The sequence below is a fragment of the Cylas formicarius genome, unplaced genomic scaffold (genome assembly GCF_029955315.1).
Source record: "Cylas formicarius isolate icCylForm1 unplaced genomic scaffold, icCylForm1.1 PGA_scaffold_10__41_contigs__length_53128322, whole genome shotgun sequence".
Taxonomy (NCBI): Eukaryota; Metazoa; Arthropoda; class Insecta; order Coleoptera; family Brentidae; genus Cylas; species Cylas formicarius.
Window position 1 is genome coordinate 118285 of NW_026844214.1, and position 20305 is coordinate 138589.

At 34.1% G+C, this 20305-nt stretch overlaps 1 protein-coding gene across 3 annotated transcripts in view; it reads left to right on the forward strand.

The window, feature by feature from the left end:
• Positions 1-20305, forward strand: part of LOC132696714 (neurexin 1) — a 157579-nt gene that overhangs the window by 72249 nt on the left and 65025 nt on the right. For all 3 annotated transcript variants that reach the window (XM_060661705.1, XM_060661713.1, XM_060661721.1), the window contains 4 exons: positions 1555-1690; positions 16214-16363; positions 17986-18146; positions 18214-18240. In XM_060661705.1, coding sequence (XP_060517688.1) covers positions 1555-1690; positions 16214-16363; positions 17986-18146; positions 18214-18240 — 474 coding nt within the window. The remainder of the gene's footprint in view (positions 1-1554; positions 1691-16213; positions 16364-17985; positions 18147-18213; positions 18241-20305) is intronic.

Sequence of the window (20305 nt, forward strand, 5' to 3'; positions counted from 1 at the left end):
CTAATAACAAATTCCAATAACAATATCAGAATTAAATACGTTCACAAATCACCAAAACAAGGCACTAAATGATAAATAAGAATGATAAGTAATAAAGAAGACGATAGCGCGAAACTATTGCATATTGAACAAGCGATTATTTAAGATATTTTTAAATTAATAAACTAAATAAAATTCTGTAATGCTTTTGAATAAATGGAGATATTTTAGGAAAAGGAAATTTTCAATATAGTGGTGTAGCTAAAGATGCCTTTGACGTGATTCATATTGTGAAAATCAAGAAAGCTTATGTCACAGCAAGACAATCAATAAAACAAAGATTACAATATTCATTTGTGGCGTTATAAAAAATTGTATCATGTTTTTTTTGTTGGTGATTTCATTGGAAACTATTATTTACAAGAACAACCCACAAGCCGAACCGAATATCTTATCCATTAAAAACTAAAATTTAATTTCAGTTTATTATTAATTAAAACACATTACAGTATGGCTGAGGTTGCCGCACAATTGGGCAAAGTGCAGTTTAAAGAATTCTAGGAAAATAAAAATAAAACGAAAATGCAAGGGCCATAAATCAACGACGAAACAACCCGAAGCAATAGGGGATACAAAAACGTTTTTTCCGGGCTCAATAATTCATTTCGATATTTCCACGTTAAGGCAACAAATCTGTATATAAAATTTATCCGTATACCGGCAACGTTAAATTAATTTTGGCCCGCATAAATCTACTCCCTAGCGCCGACGGTTATTTTTATGGAATTTGATTGTTGCAATCGTTCGTATAAATTGCTGTGCGCGAGACAACAAACGTGCTTAAATTATCTAATCAAATTTTCCAAAAAGTAGAACCACTGCTTCACTATGGGGTAAAATTTAAAAATTTTAGTTAGCAGCAGAAAAATAAAATAAACTTTTCTTTTGTGCGGTTTGTATTCTATATATAGAATTAATAATAAGTTTTAAAAGTAGAGGTTGCGCATTTTGGTAAAAGAAAATGTTTATAATTAACAATGAGAAGTATGTTAGACCGACATATTATATAGATTTTTTTTTGAGTTTTTTAGAGTTTGTGAAGAAACTAACAGGAATAACAACAAAACCGGCAAGCAAATTTTGTGCAACTGGACAAAAAACGCTGGTTTCAAGTTCAATATTACCCAAGTGTAAATAAATTGAAAAAAGTCTGAACAATTATTTAGTGTGTATTTTTGAACCACAAAAAATAAAAAACAAATTGCGGATTTTTTTAAAAATATTGTTTACACTTAATAAAGAGACCTTAAAAACGCCCTTTCTGTCAAGATTTTACCCGGGACAGGGAATCCCATCTACCAAAAGTGTCTTTTATTGAACAGAGACGTTAAACGCGCTTTTAGGAATTGATATTACTAAATCATACTCAATTTAAAAAGCTTTAAAGTAGTATCGGACACCTTTCTTGAACTAATTTTCAAAAATATTCACTCAAGGAGAAATTAAAGACACAAAATGTAATGAAATATGAAAGGGGTACAAATTTTTCATTCGTTTTCGTATAATTGATTGCAGGTTTTAAGGGGAAACAGCAGCGACGCGTGCGAAATAAGGGACCCGTGTCAACATGGCGGCATATGCATATCAACCGATAGCGGCCCGATTTGCGAATGTAGGAATTCCGATTACGAGGGGGAGTTTTGCGAAAAAGGTAAGACAGCTATAGTCGTACTTACGATGCGTTATCATAGATGCCCGGATTGAAAGCTCTAAATACCTACAATCAGTGGCGGAAACTATTCTTAATAGATTTATCTTCACCTTCGTAACAATTTTTTTTGTAATGCTAAAATAATTTGTATGACAAAAATTATTTGGTTTTCATACTAACTTGGTTAAATTTTTTAAATCAAATTTGTATGTGAGACTATGGCGAAGTGTTGTAAGTGTTATTCTGACTATTATTATTCACCTTTTATATGCTAATGATGTAAAACTTTATGCTATAGTTGAAAATTACATTGACTGCCTAAAACTTCTGGGAATATATGACTGGACAATAAATTATATTTTAAAACTGCTCAGCTTTAGTACAAAGAATAAACAAGTAGAATTTCATTGTAAAATTGCTTGAACAGTGTTGGCTAGAGTTGCAAAGATGCGGGGAGCAACTTTTGAGAAGCAGTTATCTTTTAGAGCATACGTAAATGTTATAGTGGGTAGATCATCTAGAGTGTATGGTTTTCTCGTAGGATTGGTATATGCTTTAAAATATTGTATATTTCATTTTTCAGAAGTTTACTTGAATATTGATGACAAATTTCAACCAAACTCCTCCCTCAGCAGAATTGTTAATGGCAAAACTTACAAAGAACATATTGGCAAGACCGGTTCGAAAATATCAAAGTATAGCACCACCAGAAACTGGTTAAAATTCAATAATCAAGTTTTGTTGACTAAAACCAAAGTCCCTGTAGCATCTCTTGGGTTTTTAAAGCTTATTTTAGCAAAAATTACTGTAATGTTGTCTAAATTGTTTACTTTAGAAATAATTTTGCCTCGTTCTGTGTGTCTTCACGCACCGTAAGAATGATCAATCAATCATTCGGTTTGGTATATCTGATCTATACGTACTTCAATCTATTTCTCGCTACTGAGTACCAGGAACTACAATTTTGCAACGTTCGTAGAGACGACACAGCCATTGTATTACAGTTAAAGCATATTCGTTTATTAGTTCGCCATCCTAAACATAAATGCAATACAATAACTAGTCTGTGGATTTGCGCTTCATTTAATAAAACAAACGAACAGCGACGACATTAATTAACTTTTCTGGATAATATCACCGAATAAACTGACACCGCAGTGTGTTTCGAGCGCTTTCGGACACGATGAAATACAAAAGCCCCTTCATCAATCAACTGATTTCCCGACATCTCGACTTGTTTTGGATTCACGGACTTATCGACGCTGTACGAGGTACTGAGGCTGGATGATATAACTACAACACAAGTTTGTTGCGTATATTGAGTTTATAGTAATAATTTGGTCTCTCCGCTCCAAATTTGGATATATTGATAAATGGTGTTAAAAAAGCAGGTGTGTGAAGAATGTACTAAGGTACAATTTTCTATAATGAATTTAAATTTTGTATCCATGCTGCCAAAGTTCTTTAAAAATGTTATATTAATCTCAGCAACGTCGTGAAAAGTAGAGATATTTTGAACTATAAGTGAAAAAAAACTCTTCCACCTATTTTTGCAGTTGGTCCCAGATATTTTTGTTCTCGTAAGAATTTGTAACTGTTTTGCGATTTCTTCTAAACATTTTTGCAATTTTTATTCTTAGGGAATCCAGCTGCTGCCGGTATTTGTTATACAAATCTAGCATTATCAAGTTATTCTGACGAGTCTATCTGTGACTTTCTTCCGCCGAGTTTTTCAGACAGATGACATATTTCGTAAGCACTTCTAAAATGTTTTACAGTCCGACAATTTGCCATGGCACAGTCAGTCATAAACTCAAGGGAGAAGGTGCCTCCGTATTTTACGTGCTTCCGCTCATATACTAAGAATTTTAATGAACATTTATGTTGAATTGTTTTATAGACTTAATCCTCTAGAATTCAACACATTTGATTATAGAGTTCAAGCAGACATTTCATCTATCATTCATAAAATGTTTCTTTGACAAAAGCTAAAATTAGACAACATTTGCTAAAAATGAAGTTGAATTTCTGGAAAAAGGTTTCAACTTTAACTTACAGCACTCGAACATTAATAGAGAATTAAATTGTTTAGGGCTCTACTGTGAATTAGCAATTAAGGACATTAAGGATTGTAATTTAAACAAACCTGTATTAGCGAATATAATAAACTCTCAATTAATAGATAACAACAAACGCCAAGAAATTTCTCAAATGTCACTAGTAAAAACTATCAAAAACAAAGCTTCTGAAAATAACATAATCGTTCTCCCAGAATATATTTCAAAAACCAACAATTTTCCTAAACCAGAACTTTTCCATAAAATAGAATATTAGAACATCCTTTAAGTAAAAGTTTTTTATGGTGGTATAGATACGTGGATGATGTACTTGCTTGCTTTGTTGGAACGGACAGACAATTGAATTCTTTTATAAATTACGTATAAAATTCACTATCGAGATTGAACAGGATAACTCTATTAATCTTTTAGACTTAACTATTACGAAAACGCAAAACAAATTAGATTTTTCCATTTACCATAAACCTTCACACACGGACACAGTCATACATAAGAGCTCAAATCACCCTTATACACACAAAATGGCTGCATTTCACTCTTTTATACACAGACTTCTTAATACGCCACTTTCAATGGAAAATTGCAATAAAGAACTTAATATCATTAAACAAATTGCACTGAACAACGGCTACAATCCGTCCATTATCCATAAAATTATAAAAAAAAAGTAAATCCAGACAACAGTAAACTCTATTTATCCGAAACCTAATACAGAACACGAACAATTTAAAACAATTACATACGTAAGAGAACTCAGTCAAAAAGTTTCAAAACATTTGTCAAAATACGAGCCAGTTTCAGTCAAGCTCTGAAGAAGTCAACAGAATGATTGGCGAAACGTCAGCAATTTCGACTCAGCGAAAACCGACGCAGGAGGAATCCAGAAGCTTTGTAAAAAGTATTACAGTAGCCTGTGATGATGAAAAATGACACATTATTAAACTTAAATTCTCACAACAACATTAATTAAGGTTTTATGGTCATTTTTCGGTATATATAGTAGCAGGTAGTTTGTAAATATTACTTTTGATAAAGACACCTTGTTGTCGAAACAATTGTCATGTGAAAATATATAATTTCGTGAAAATGTGAACTTTTAGTTCTTATTTATTTTGTTAAATGGATTTTTATCAAGTAAAAGTCACCTCAGTTCAATTGACGAAATATTGATGCAATGCAATGCATATTTAATACCAAAGAATTGGTGTTTGTATGCGCAAATAATAAAAATATTGCAGGATTATGGTGCAGTAGTAAGTGTTGGGTCAGTTGTGTAACACCTACAGAAAATATAATAAAATAAAATTAGGAAAAAGACAATAGACTTGATATAATTTGTAGATTAAGGTCCATTTTCTAGAAGTAGCAGTTCCAATTTTGCCTCTGACGATGAAGACGTTTCGTAAATATAAACTCAATATGGTTTTATATTTACTATTGGCAAATTATATTTTATACGGTGTGGTATATATTTTTTATTTTTCCTTTTTTTTGGTGTTGTTTTAATCTTTATTGCTGTCTGGCATTTTATTGCCACCTATGGCATCACAAATCGTACCGACTACAGTAAAACTTACCATCTCCGTCCTCACTCATTCTTAGCATTATTTTTTAATAAACTCTCTTATAGTTCTATTGCATACAAAAGAAAAATGAAAAGCTAAGTTAAAGCAAGCTCTATTCTTATGCCTATTTACATTTGGCATTCAACAATTCTACATTCTACAATCCAAGGTTAGTACTGAATCACTTCTGAAAGCGACCTTCGAACAAAGATTATAAGAAGAGCACACCGATGAACCATAAAATGCCATGCGGATTTTTCCAGCCTACGGGAAACCCTCGGCCTTTTGACCCGACCATAGGTGATGCATGCTTCGCAATAAATGTGGCTTAAGTATTCCTAGTCCATTTCCATAGCTTATGATATTTTATTACCGTACAAATTCGAATGGTTTGTATTCGACGCAGAAATAAGTTGGTAATCTTTTTCGACGCCCAAGTTAACACCTCTTAAGATTTTAAATTTAAATTGAACCTTTTTTGCATGAAACAAGACGTTTTTAGGAATTATCTAGGGAGGGAATTCTAAGGTAGCGCTAAATTTAACGGGTGGGTAGCGTTAACGATCTACTCAATTTAAACTGGCGGTCTACCTGAATTGGGAATTTTCAATAATCTACAGGTTGAAGTAATTGCGGAATAGTTTACACGAGTGATTGTCGATCCACTTTCCGAATGCTACTGCAGGGGCATTGCAGCGGGAAGTGATTTTCGAAATCCAGAAATCATTTTCTCGATTTATTGCCATTGGAATTTATTCAATCGAAATTGTAAACGTTTATCATATATGGGGTGAGTCGAAAAGATGGGCCATCCGTCAATGACTTATTGTGCTGAAAATATTGTGACCTGACATTTTCACGACTGATTTTTAAAACATGCGGCGTTGAATTTCGTTGAAATATAACGTCTTTATTTTCAATTTCCCAGTTTTTACATATTTGCTTAAATTTTGTTGGGTATAATTTTCCTGTTAGCTTAAACCCTTCGTATTACTTTTGTAAATAAAAAAGGCACACTTTACATTATTTTTTTATTTAAGTTCAACGTTCTGTATTTTAGAAACCTGGAGCGAAAATGTAAAATGGAATAAGAAAAGGTCTAATATTTTTACACAAAAAATCTGTCAATATCATATAAAATATTTCAAAATCTTGATACGTTTTGATCGTGTTATATATTTTTTTCTACTCCCCTCTAAAAAATACCTAATTATACACTGATCTAGCCTGCGGAAAGCATCACTTTACCACGTGATTTTCTTTTCCCACGGATTTGAGCCCCTCGGGATATTTTATGTGTTTTAAATCAGAATTTAATTAAATTTTTGACACATTGTTGCATGTTATAGCCACAATGTGATTGAATGCATTGTCCATGCATAAGAAATAAATTCATTAAAACAACATTAGACTATTTGTTTCCTGATATTTTGACCCGATTTTATCTACAAAATTTGCAGAATTTGCACCATAATCAATAATGAGTAAATCTTTATTGAACCCTCAAACGGAAAATGGCCTATTTAAGATAAGACCGATATTCATTATATTTTCTGCATTCGCAACTTACGTTCTGCCACTTGTCGTGCTTGCGCATGTAAGTCGAGCAAACTTCAGTTAATTGCATGTTTAATTGAGTCTGGTCATTCCCCCCAACATCAGAAAACTCGATGGAGTGTGATGACACTTTCCCACTCTGTGCAGAGCACTCATATTCCCCAGTCTCCGCTCTCAGTTTTCCAGATGCGTTCTTGAATTATTTTTCAGCTCACTTGGCAACCATATATAAGAAATATTGTTTGACATTTGAATTTGAAGCATTGTAGTTTAGTTAGTTCACGTCTTTTCTCCTAGTCTCTGCTTTTTACCATCCCTCATATCAATGGGGTCCCAATCTTTCTTATAATCCACCTGTTATAGGGTTTTCTTTGTCTTATAGGACAAAAGGACTTGAACTGCAGTAAGAGACTCTTTTATAAGGCATGAGCTAAGATAAATTCACACACTTTCTTGGATAATATTTTTCTAATTTTTTTTATATTCTTTTTCTATTACGACCCCCATCTCCAATAGCTAATTGAATTTTATGAAAAATATTAAAAAATCTTCATTTGCCACATAATATTTAAAGTCTTGTTCATTTGGTTTTATTAGGGTAATTAACGTTTGATACACCGATATTGTTGAGAAGTTTTGGATACCGTATTTTTTGTCTAACACACCCAACTGTATTGTTACATGTGTTACTGTTTAAATATCCAGTATTAGCACTTTGTGCAACTACAGTTTAAAAAAAAATCTTCATTAAAACGCATTTTAAATTTTTTTACACTATCAGTATTAACAGATGATGCAGCACTAAAACAATAAACGTTCTCTATGGTTGCTGTTGGATAATTCACGTTTTAACCTGTTCTCGCTGAATAATTCGCGAATTCACTGGTTTCTCGTATTAGCGGTATATAAATAACAAAGCGAATACTCCATTCTCCCATTCAGATAAATAAGCAAGAAAAACATAGCAATCTCCGTTGTGTATTTCATTTCTTAACTGAAGAGAGTAACAAAATATAAATTTGGCAATGAGAGGGGTCACTAAACGAGGTAGACAACTTAAAGATTATATCGTAAAGTTCAAATAAATTGCAACGATAATTAACGATATTTGAGAAAAAATTATTTACAATAGAATTTCATTTGTAAATGTTGGTAAATGTTAAGATGCTCTACAGTCTTTTTTATCTGGAAGTAATCTTAAAAATCATTAGCATTCATGTCTTCGTTTATTTTTAAATTTATTATTATTATTTATAATAAATTTTAATTATAATTATAATTAATATAAAAAATTATCTTATCTAGGTCTTCAAATGCTCGTTGAGGTTTAAAAGTTGAAAAATATGATAATAATTGCCGGGAAAACCCTAAAATCAGCCCTTTTCTTTTTCCCATATAAACGATGCATTAAACCACGAGTTCGTGCAAATGTTCCACAATTAAATCAACAACAAAGAATTGCGTACAACACTTTGATAGAAGCTGTGAACAATGCATCTGGTGGAATTTATTTCCTTGATGCTGCTAGAAAAACGTTCTTAATTTCATTGCTTTTGGCGAGGATGAGATGGTGAAATGATGTTGCTCTAGCGTTGGCTTCATCTGGACTAACTTCTTTGTTTATTGACGCAAAACAAACAAAACAAAAAATATGGTTTATGAAAAAGCTTTAAATTGATTAACGGACTGTATCATAACAGTGTGCGTCTGTCAATATCAAATTTATACCTCTTAATTGGCCATTATTTCTGGAAAACTCTGTTTTGTAGGTAAGCAACATGATGTGTCGAAAATAATAATAAAACTTCATGCTTCATTCAAAAAATCCTTTTTTGTTAAATACGGGTTCGTTTTATTTGTTTTAAGATTATTTTATACAAAAGTTTGGATCTTTTATTTATTGATTGAGGCAATACGAAGTCTGCCAGGTCAGCTAGCGATTCATAAATCCCTCGCATTAAGAGCATAGTAGTCTTTTTCTGCTGTTAAATTTGACTCATGCCGTTGTCGCGTTTTTCTCCCTATTTTTTCATTTGTTAATCCAAAATACTGTTGCCAATAATAATAATTGACTTTTAACAATAGTATGGGATAATATCAACAAGTAAAAAATATATATATTAGAACACTAAAATACCAACTTTAAAAGCAGATACGTACAAACACACAAAGTATTCAAAGTATTCATCGATAGAATAAAAAACATTCAACATGAGCTTAAATAAATTGACAGGCAATATCTGCTTGACCGACAAAGGCAACTTATTATATAGTTTTATTGGTAAAATCTCTGGTCTGTTAGCTACTTTGGCTAACTTATGACTTGGCAACTGCAAATTAAGATTGGCTCTAAAATTGTAATCTCCAACAATTCTGGTCATGCAATAATTAGATAGATTACTCTTTATGTAAATTATGCTATTTAATATGAACAGAGTGGAAAACGTTAAAAATTTTAATTTTGGGAACAGAGGTCTACAAGAGTAACCACGAGACTTCCCCAACGTTGTTCGAACAATACGTTTTTGTTGGACAAAACTTCACTAGCTCTGGAGGAGTTTCCACAGCATATAATAGCGTAAGATAATCAAAATTGAACATATCCGAAATAATAAGGGGTGTTTTTTTATGTATAGAACTTTAAGTTTGAATAAAACAACGATGGATTATTCGATTGACATGAATTTTATTTATCCGAAAGATAATCTTGTGGCATTACATTTTAAATATTATTTCTGGCATATGACCGCCACGGCTGGCGCGGATGTGGTCCAATCTGGACGTCCAATTTTCAATGACTTTTTCCAACATTTGTGGCCGTATATCGGCAATAACACGGCGAATGTTGTCTTCCAAATGGTCAAGCGTTTGTGGCTTATGCGCATAGACCAATGATTTTACATAGCTCCACAGAAAGTAGTCAAGCGGTGTTAAATCACAAGATCTTGGAGGCCAATTCACAGGTCCAAAACGTGAAATTAGGCGGTCACCAAATGTGTCTTTCAATAAATCGATTGTGGCCCGAGCTGTGTGACATGTTGCGCCGTCTTGTGGAAACCACATCTCCTGGACGTCATGGTTATTCAAATCAAGAATGAAAGAGTTAGTAATCATAGCTCTATATTGATCACCATTGACTGTAACTTTCCGGCCATCATCGTTTTTGAAGAAGTACTGACCAATGATTCCACCAGCCCATAAAGCGCACCAAACAGTCAGTTTTTCTGGATGTAGCGGTGTTTCGACATACTCTTGAGGATTAGCCTCGCTCCAAATGCGGCAGTTTTGTGTGTGGACGTAGCCATTCAACCAGAAGTGCGCTTCATCGCTAAACAAAATTCGCTTATGAAAATCGGGAACAAAAGCAATCTCGTTCTGGGCCCATTCGACGAATCTACGCCTTAATTGATGATCGTTTGGCTTCAATTCTTGCACGAGTTGGATTTTGTAAGCACGTAAACCAAGATCCTTCCGCAAAATCTTCCATAAACTGGATGGACGCAGATCCAATTCCTGTGCTCGATGGCGGATGAACTCATTCGGGTCTTTCTCAATGCTACGCTCTACAGCAGCAGTAACTTCTTCTGTACGCACCGTACGGCGTCTCTGGGGACGCGAGTTATCAATAAGAGTAAACGTGGTGCGAAAACGTTCCATGGTTAATCGAATTAACTGCTCTGATGGACGATTTTGTCGACGATAAAATCGAAAATAAAATTGCACTATTTGCTAGCGTTGTTCAGGCATAGTAAATGCTGAAGACCCACACTCGGCCTGTCCAGGACAAATTTCTGTATATGAACAAACCCAAATTCTTGGCAACGTTAGTCTGATTAATCGATTTATTCTGCATTCCAACCAATAAGCTCTTGAAGTCAAAGAAGATACATAATGTTTTATTATTCTGATCCAGGTTCGAGACTATTTGATTATATAAAGAAACAAACTAAACAGTTTTGGAAAAATCGATAGTGATATTCCACTGTAATTAGAAATTAAATGGATATTGTTCTTCTTGTGCAACAATGGAGTGTTTTAAGGCTGAGGGAAATACACCTTCTGAAAAGGACAGATTAATCAAAAAAGTAAGGGGTTCAACTAAAATCTGTAACATGTTTTATTAATGAACCATAGTACCCAGCTGAATCTTTTTTTATAACTGACGAAATAATGCATCGAAGGTCAAACTGGTGAAAGGTGCTAGGAATAGACTTCGACTTGATGATTTTTTATTAATTGTTTGTGTTGTTTTTATATTATTTATTATTTATCCAACGGAATCCACAAAAAAGTCTTTAAATTTTTCAGAGGTCGCGTGTAAATCGACATACTCGCTACCTTCATCATCAATGAAATAATCTGGAAACTATTTATGTTTAGATAGGTTACTTTCATTTTTTATAATCGTCCACGCCGTTTGAGATTTGTTAACAGAGGGTTATCTCATCGTAATTGGGGTTACACTTCTGGATATCTGATCACATACTACATCCGGAAGTTCTCTTGATAGAAGAACCTCTTTAAGGTGCAGAGTTTTTTTCTTAAGGCTTCTAATATTAAAATGAGAAATTCTAAACTGCCCAGGCTCAGTGGACTCGCCACTATCCACTTTTCTGCAATCGAACCACGTTCATCGGAAAATTTTTCTGAACATCGGCATCGCCATCTCGTCAATGTTCAACATTTGTACAAATTAACCTAAAAAAAAAACAGTGTTGCAGTGATTGGCGGATAGTCGGCAAACAATATTCGCTCTAAGCGTATTAATAGTAAACGAGATTATATCATTTTATGCTCGACTAATTAAAATTGAAATTCGGTCTGTTCGAGTGGCAGCAGGTATTTAAATTCTCCAAATTTATACAATTATACGAGCAAACATAAACGGACCCGGACTGCGTAATCCCGTGTTAATTTTCAAGTGGCGCGCGGGAATGTTTTAGCGAAATTAAATGTGTTCTTCGGGTAAACTGCCATTGGAAATAAATCTTTTGTTATAAAATTCAAGACCCCGGCGTAGTATTAACACAACCGACGCCATTAAAATCGGTTCGAATTAGGTTAATTGGGAATGGGTCGGAGTTTAAGAGAACTTTGACGCACGGTTGAACATTATCGTTGCTAATTCGTTTGCACAAGAATCGTTTTAATTTATGCAGCTTTCGGAAGGGACACTCTGCACCTGTGATAACACTAACGGTTCGAACCTTCGCACTGACATTCTGTTGGACATTGGATTAATGCAGAATAAAATAACATAGTGTTAAAAATTCTGAAGCTTCTGGAGATTTAAAAAAAAAACATTCCATTTTTTAAAATGGAATGACCCTCCCCGATAAAACTTTAACGGCGATAGTGATCCGGACCTATATCAAGGAAAATATAGTGTCTTTATCAGTGCGAAGTTATTCCTTCGCAAAATAGACAAAAGGGTAATTAGTATTAGTATTTGGAGATTTAATTTCCTTCAAACAATTAAAAGATATAGATCAGACAGATTATATATATTTACCTTGATGAAATATGACCGATTCACTCGACACTGTATCCAAAGGCTGGGTTGATTCCATTCAAAACTGTCAGATGGAAGCAACTTCAAATAAAGGAAAACGCATCTCCATAATACACGCTGGGTCGGAAGACGGATTGGTCCCAAACTGCTTGCAGTTCCAGGATTCCAGCTTGGATTATCATGAGGATGGAAGAGCCGAACTTGTTGAAAATTGGTTTCAAAACAATCTTTTACAAAGTATTTCCAATAACAGTATTATCCTCAAGCTACCGCAGCCGTCTGGTACGGAAAGCACCAACCTCATCAAGTTCAAATACGGAAATGCAGGAATATTTGTTGGAAAATGATGTTTATTTTGAATTCACTTAAATTAAATTTGTATGCGATTAAAACACAGTATGTATACCTTTAAAAAACTTATCATACTGGGAGACTTTAATTTAAAATTCAATTTAAACTCTAATGTATCCTCGACAGCTTTGGTTTTAAAATTACTGTCTCTGAACTTACTAGGATAACGCCGGATAGTTCGTACTGTCTTGATAATATACTTACGAATCCTAGTGAACATCATTATGCAACAGAGCTAATCAACCTAGGTTTCTCTGATCATTTAGCCCAGTATATCAAAATAGAAACCACAGTTCTACTAACAGTCAACAGCAGATACATAAGATTGTTCACTAGGTCGGGTGTTGAAAAAACTATAAGCTCTGTTTTGTCCCTTGACTGGTACAACTTTTATAGTTCTGAGGACGACAATTTTATGTCAGTTTAAAAAATCGCCTGTAAATTGGTTTACGCAAGCTGTAAAACAACTCAGAAATCGAGTCCAGGCTCCTCAAACTGGTCCCAAAAACAAACGAGTTAAAACGAGATAAAAACAACCAAAAAACAAGCTATTAACAAATATATATTAAATTTCGATAGTAGGTCCAAGGACATATGGAGACTCATTCACTATGAACGGAATTATATAAAAAATCCAATAACTCAAACGTTACCAATGACGAGTTTAACAATTATTTTCGACCTTTGCTGCTAAAATCTTGCTGCTGTTGGATATTGATACGGACTTTTATAGTGGATTAATTAGTCAAATATCCTTTAATGAAAGTTCTTTTGCATTTAATTTCTAAGAAACTCTAGTTGCTCTGACGCTTATCAAATTAATGTCAATTTACTAAAAATCTTATTAATATTCTTACCTTCTTTTATATTATTTTCTAATAAGTGATTCGAATATGGCATTTTTCCAGATACTTTAAAAATTACTAAATCCAATCTTCAAGAGTGGTGACATTAATAATCCCGGAGAATATCGCCCTATAACACCACAAAAAGTTTTTTTTTTGAGGAGCAGGATATCTTTGGAAATGAGCAGTTCGGATTTAAGGAGGGGTAAGCGATAAGTAAGGTTGTGGGAGATGTGAAACCGGAAATCGGGTGGGGTTGACAATGTGTGACCTTAGCAAGGCCTTCGACTGTATCTCGAACCATCTTCTTAAAAAGAAGCTATTTAGGTATGGATTTCGCGGCGGAACCCTTAAGCTAACAGAATATTATTTATTACACAGGGAACAGTTTGTCGGCGATGACAGACGTAAATCCTCGTTGGTGGAGGTCTCCAGTGGGGTCCCTCAAGGGTCCGTACTCGGCTCTGAATTTTTTATAGTGTATGTTGCTGATCTATGCCGTTTTTTGGGGTCTGTCAAATGTGCTTTATTTGCGGACCATGCCAGTTTTACCTTATATGGTTCGAATTGGAATGACCTGCACAACATTATTGGGGAACTGGAGAGCAATGCGAACAAATGGTTTAAAAATAATTATTTGAAATTGAATACGGACAAAACTCAAAAAATATTTTTTTCGCTAGATAAATGCAACAACGAACGGCAGTCGGGTAAATTACTTCGCATTACACTTGATAGTAGATTTGACTGGAAAGATCATATTTTATCTCTTAAGCGAGAACTATCTTCCAGCTTATTTGTTTAAATTAGGTAGAGCCTAGACCAAAATGCCCTAATGACATTGTATTATGCCTTATTTCATTCCCACATGTCATATGCTATTCAATATTCAGGATACAGAAAAGGGCTATAAGAATTCTTGCTGGGCCTAAGCACAATGAACACTGTACTCCATATTTTAAGAAATACAAGATAATGACACTGCCCTATATCTATATTGTCCATAATCTTTTAGAAATTCACAAACATACTAATATATTTGAAGGTGTGTCTCATGGTTATCCAACACGTGCAAAAAATCTTATAAGAATTGCAGAGCACAGACTTGTTACGTCAGACAAAAATTATTTAAACGTTAACTTTGATAATATGCTGCCAGATAGGTACAGACATATAGCTGTTGAGGTCTTCAAAACAAATATTAAAGTGTTGCTTACTGAACATTGTTTCTATAGTGTGGACGAGTATTTGTTCACAATAAAAAATCTAAATTAAAATCCTTGGCTTACTGAAATGTGTGAAGATCATAGCATACTATCTTGCACTTTCTGTACGATTTTTAGTGTTAGTGTTGTTGACCTTTACATTTGTTATTGTTCAGTACTGTGTGATTTATAAAATACGTTTTTTTCCACCTTCACACTTTTTACATTTTGTTTTTGAATTTTACCTTATTGTTGATAAAATAACCCAATGCCCTCGCGAACCCTGAAACGCGGATATTGCGTTAGACGTGGCAACGTCTATCGCCTCCCTTGATCACGCTACATAGACGTGACTAACCGCCCCGACGGCGCCTGTTTTCCAGACATGCGTTGCGCGAGGCAGCCAGTCGACCGCGACCGCCCTTGACAATGGAAATGTGAAAATCGCCCTATCGCTAAACCCCTCTTTAAGCCCCTTGCACTATTAATGTATTCCCTTATAAGTCGGTGTCCTCTTTGGACTAGCCTCTCAAACGGTTTCTGTCGAGGAAATTTAATCTCTATTTTAACGCAAATTTTGTGTTTGTGATTAACTCGAATAAACTGATTTGTACCGTCGTCGCGTTGTGACTGAATATAGTTTGTGTTGTGTAAAACGGCTATCATTTCAAATAAACCAGCCCCGCAAGAATACAGTCCACACCCCCCAACATGATGATGGTCAAGCAAGGATACGTTTCTCCCCCACTTACAGTGACAGGCTGCAATTGTATTATTATTGTACAATATGTGGCTAATAAAAAATTCTTCTTCTTAATTTAGCTGAATAAGTTGGGCATACTGGTTTACGTTTTTGGAACCAAGTAAAATCGAAGGTCAGAGCAGGAAACGTGACTTCTACTTTAAGTCACAGTGTTTAAGTTTTGATATAAAATGTAATTATTAACATACCAATCGAGAGCTGGAAAAATTCAGTACAGCATATCAAAATTGAGGACTCTCACATTTCTATAAAAGCAGCATAAATCTCATTATAATTAAACTCAATGACGACTCTGATAGTGAAACAGAATTAGAATTAGACAATTAGAATAAAAACGTGAGTAGTCCTAGTTATGAATTTATTGTACATATATATTTATTGTCATTTTGCTTAATTTCGATAAAAAAGTATAGTTTTATCCCTCTAAAGTACCTTTATTCCGCAAAACGTTTCTAAACCACGTCACAGAAAAGTATAATGCAGACGCGCTCAATGGAGGGTATGAATCAATCGTATCTGCTTTCCGCCACGTAGTTCTTAATTACCGCTAAAGCTCCCGGCGTATTTCTAGGTTACAATTTTTATTAATTGATCCAGAAATTCTCGCGCGAGAGATTTCCTCATTAACTTTGCCATCTGTTTTCCAGATAAGGCGCCTTCGGAGGCCGTATTCCGGGGCACTGAATTTTTATCATACGATCTCAGCCAGACCGGGGGAGAGCCCATTGTCAGCGCCCAAGACACTATTACTTTGTACTTTAAGACGAGGCAGCCAAATGGTCTTCTATTTTACACGGGTAAGCGATGACAATCTTTAATTATTGTTTTCACGCCTATAGCTTTTTGTCGCGTAATGATACTGCCGGGAATAGTAAATCCCTAAAAATGTTATATCACAATTTACCTGGTCTTTCGAAGTTTTCGGTACCACTTATTTTACTATTAATTTGATGTAATTATAATGCGAACTGTATAATATTTTGTATAGTCATTTATTTTAGGCAACTTCGGCAGTTATCAAATTGCTTTGCTAGTTAGAACAAAAAAAAAAATGTCCGCAATGATTCTTAGATTGGATTATTAATTTCAATCTACTGGGCAAACAGAGTGAATATAAAAATACAAAAAAAAACAAACAAATAACGAATAAATGGATCCAATTAAAAAGTTATTAAGCAATCCTATTGTTCCTTGTGAAACTGTTGCAGAGAGATAAAGAAAACATCTCTGTCCTATTGTTTTTCATATCTTAGGTTTGACAGTAACATAATTTGACATAATTTCTAATAAGAGTTTTATTTAAAAAGATCTGGACTTCAATTTTTTGAAAATACAGTTGTCTTGCTTCGAGTATACCTGATTCGTTAAAAGATTGTGTTGTTGGATAACACTTATCCCTTTTATAAATAATTTTTAAAATTTTTGTGAAGAGTTAATTTCTTCTGTGTCCAAAACCCCATGCTTAAATTCCGTATTATAATAATGTTGGTGATTTAAGTTTATTTGTGATATATTTGAAGTGGTGCTCCCATCTCAAATGAATATCAACAATCTCGAGTTCCCTTGAAATTTATGGGTATCATTTATTGGTATTTACACGTGATTTTTCAACTTTTTAACACGGGTTTAGCTATAGCTTAGTTTTCTTACTTACCAACGAAGCAAAACGACGCTTTTAACACCAACATAAAATTTCTTGGACTTTATATCTATAAAAACCTTACGTTTAATTAAGCTTAAAATCTATTTTTTTTAATATTTTATTTTATTCGTAGCAGTAGGCCATGCTTAATCTATTAAAACCAATGTCCAAGTAAATAATTGTTAACTTACAGGAAAGTCAATACTTCAACATTTATTATAGTCCATTATTACATTAACAAATACGGAATAACATTATATTTAACTAACCAAAACGGTTCGAGACTCTTTTCTCGAATGCAGAAAAAAATTATTCCTCTGCTTCGTAGGATTGCGAATATTAAATCAGTTGCCTCTCAAAGTTCTGCTACAGCTACAACTTATATGGATAGTATTTGTATTTTTTTTAAATTCTTTCACCATTAAATTCACGAAAAAGTAGCAGTGCGACTCTCTATCTTCAAATATGTATTTTGTATAAAGTGTGTTTATGTGTTTTTACAAATCGTAATGGGTTTAAAAACAAAACTGTAAGTAATGCAAGTTCAGTAAAAAAAAATTGTATCGAAATTGGGACATTTGCTTTTGTCAATATAAATAAATTGTATACGGTAAGAAACTAGAACAAGATATAATTTCGCCCTTCGAATGAAAACAAGTAAATAGAAAAACAAAGATAAAAGTAATTTCCCGCGATGGAGAGTTTTCTGCGTCGCGCGGATTTCCCGTTGATTTGTTTTTCTCAAATAACAACGTCCCCCGTTTTCTCTATACACAGGCGAAGGAAGCGATTACCTCAACGTCGCAATAAAAGACGGCTGTCTGAGTCTGACAATGGGCCTTGCGAACGGAAAACAAGAAATGCAGATTAAACCGAACAAAGTCCGATTTGACGACAATCAGTGGCACAAAGTGAGCGTTCACAGGAGGATACAGGAGGTAATGAAAATATATCGATCGATCCAGCACGTGTGCGTTTTGATAAAATTGCCGATTTGCCTTGCAGATATCGGCGATAACCAGCTTTTGTCGGGTAAGCAAATAGATTTGCAAAAGTATTTAGTTTTGATTAATAAACATGTGTTTTTTTTTGGTTATTTTACTTATTTTATTTTGTTTATTGTATTCATTCCCACAAGGATATCCAAACAGGCATAAAGGACAGCCCAAACAAAAACCATTCTAAGAATCAACTAATTAACGAAAAGTATTGAATGGTATCCAAAAAGGTCTAGCGATAGGTGCCGATTGATATTATAATTGAATAATTAGCAACGCGGTTAGCGGAAATCCTTGGCTGCATTAAAGTGTTTCTTACACGCGGAGTATATAAATCGTATGCCATTTTATAGTTAATAATAATTAGTAATGAACTAAAACTAAAACTAACAATGTTTAATAATAAGAAAAATAAAAACGGATTTACATTTCATCGGGTACTATAAGAAGTCATGTTAAAATATTATGATATTGAATGCAGATCTGAATTACAAACGAATAGCAAACTGTTATATACAGGATGTCCCAAGATGTGATTGCCATAGCTTGGGAGTGTGTTGCTGGGGTTATTTCAAGTTAAAAATGTCATGCGGCATTTGCAATTTTAAAGACCATTTAAAAGAAACCCCTTTAATTTTTATTTTATAGAATTACTTGTTCAAAATGTTCACCCAGGTGCTGTACACATATTCTAGCTCTTCTTAGAGTGTGCTAAGAGTCTCAGGATCAGCAGCTAGCTAGCTACCAGTTTTCAATACTTAAGGTCAGGTGCCCTTGCTGGCCAAGGAACCGCTGAACCTTTTCTAATCCACCGGTTTGTATAATTTTGATTAAGCAACTCTGTTATTTGTCGACCAAATTGAAGAAGTGTTATTTGGCTTCATGGAATCCTTGGTAGATTTTCTAAAACATTTAAACTTTATACACCCTAACATACGTTTTACTATTGAAGTAAAAGTAGAAACTAATAATAACCTCCCATTCTTAGATATTCGGGTCATTGTGTTTACAGAAAACTTATGCACACAAATCCAAAAATCTTTCTATATCTTCGATCCGTCAACGACAAAATTCCATTTGAGATGCCAGGAGTTTACAGCATTCCATGCATATGCGGCAAAGAATATATTGGAGAGACCGGACGAAAAATATCAACTAGACTCAAAAATCACGAAAGAGCCTTAAGGTTAAGACAAATAAACTCATAAGCAGTTGCCCAACACAAAACTAAAACTCTTGCATGTAATCAATTCTTCTACCAACGAAAAATCCAAGAGTCCATAGAAATCTATAAGCAAGTTAATCTTAACCGCGACTGTGAATCAGTAATCCGAGATGGTGTTTATGCTCCTCATTTAGCTCTGCCTCCCTCAACTAACTAAAATGCGAGGCAGCTTCAGCCAACAAGTTTTGTAAAAAGTGTTACAGTACGCCGTGGAAATCTCTTTGAAAAAAAATTACCTACTGGTTGTCGTACATTAAGAGAAACATCATCCAGTAATATTGGAAGATGATTTTTCAAACGTAAGCAACCAATGAGGAGGTCATCAATATTCTCCGAAAATCTATCTCGAAAATGGCATTTCCAAATTTGCCTTGGATTTTGAAGTGCCCAACAATGCCAATGCCAATGCTGCGTCGATTTACCAAATTCAAGTGTTGAAGCGCAGTCGGCAAGTTTTAAAGCTTGTACAGGACACTAGAAGTTCTTGTTGGAAACTTGTCTGTTTCTCGTAAACATGGACGGACATTGGCAAAAACAGTTCTACAAGGCACTCTATGAGTGGGAAATCGAAAAACTTAATATCGGCATATTCTTCACCCGAAAATAAACACGAAAATTTTTGTAATTCATGTTTAATTTCACAATACATAAGATTCACAGCCACCTGGACTTTTTATAATAATAATATTAACAGCCGAAAGTAATACTGGAGCAACTAATTCAATAAAGCGGTTTCCTTTTTAATGATGTTTAAAATTTCAAACGCTTGTAGTTCAGTTAGAATAGCGTTTCGGGTATTTGACGACATTTTTAACATGAAATCATGTCAGCAATACACTTCCAAGCTGTGGCACTCACGTTGTGGGACACCCTA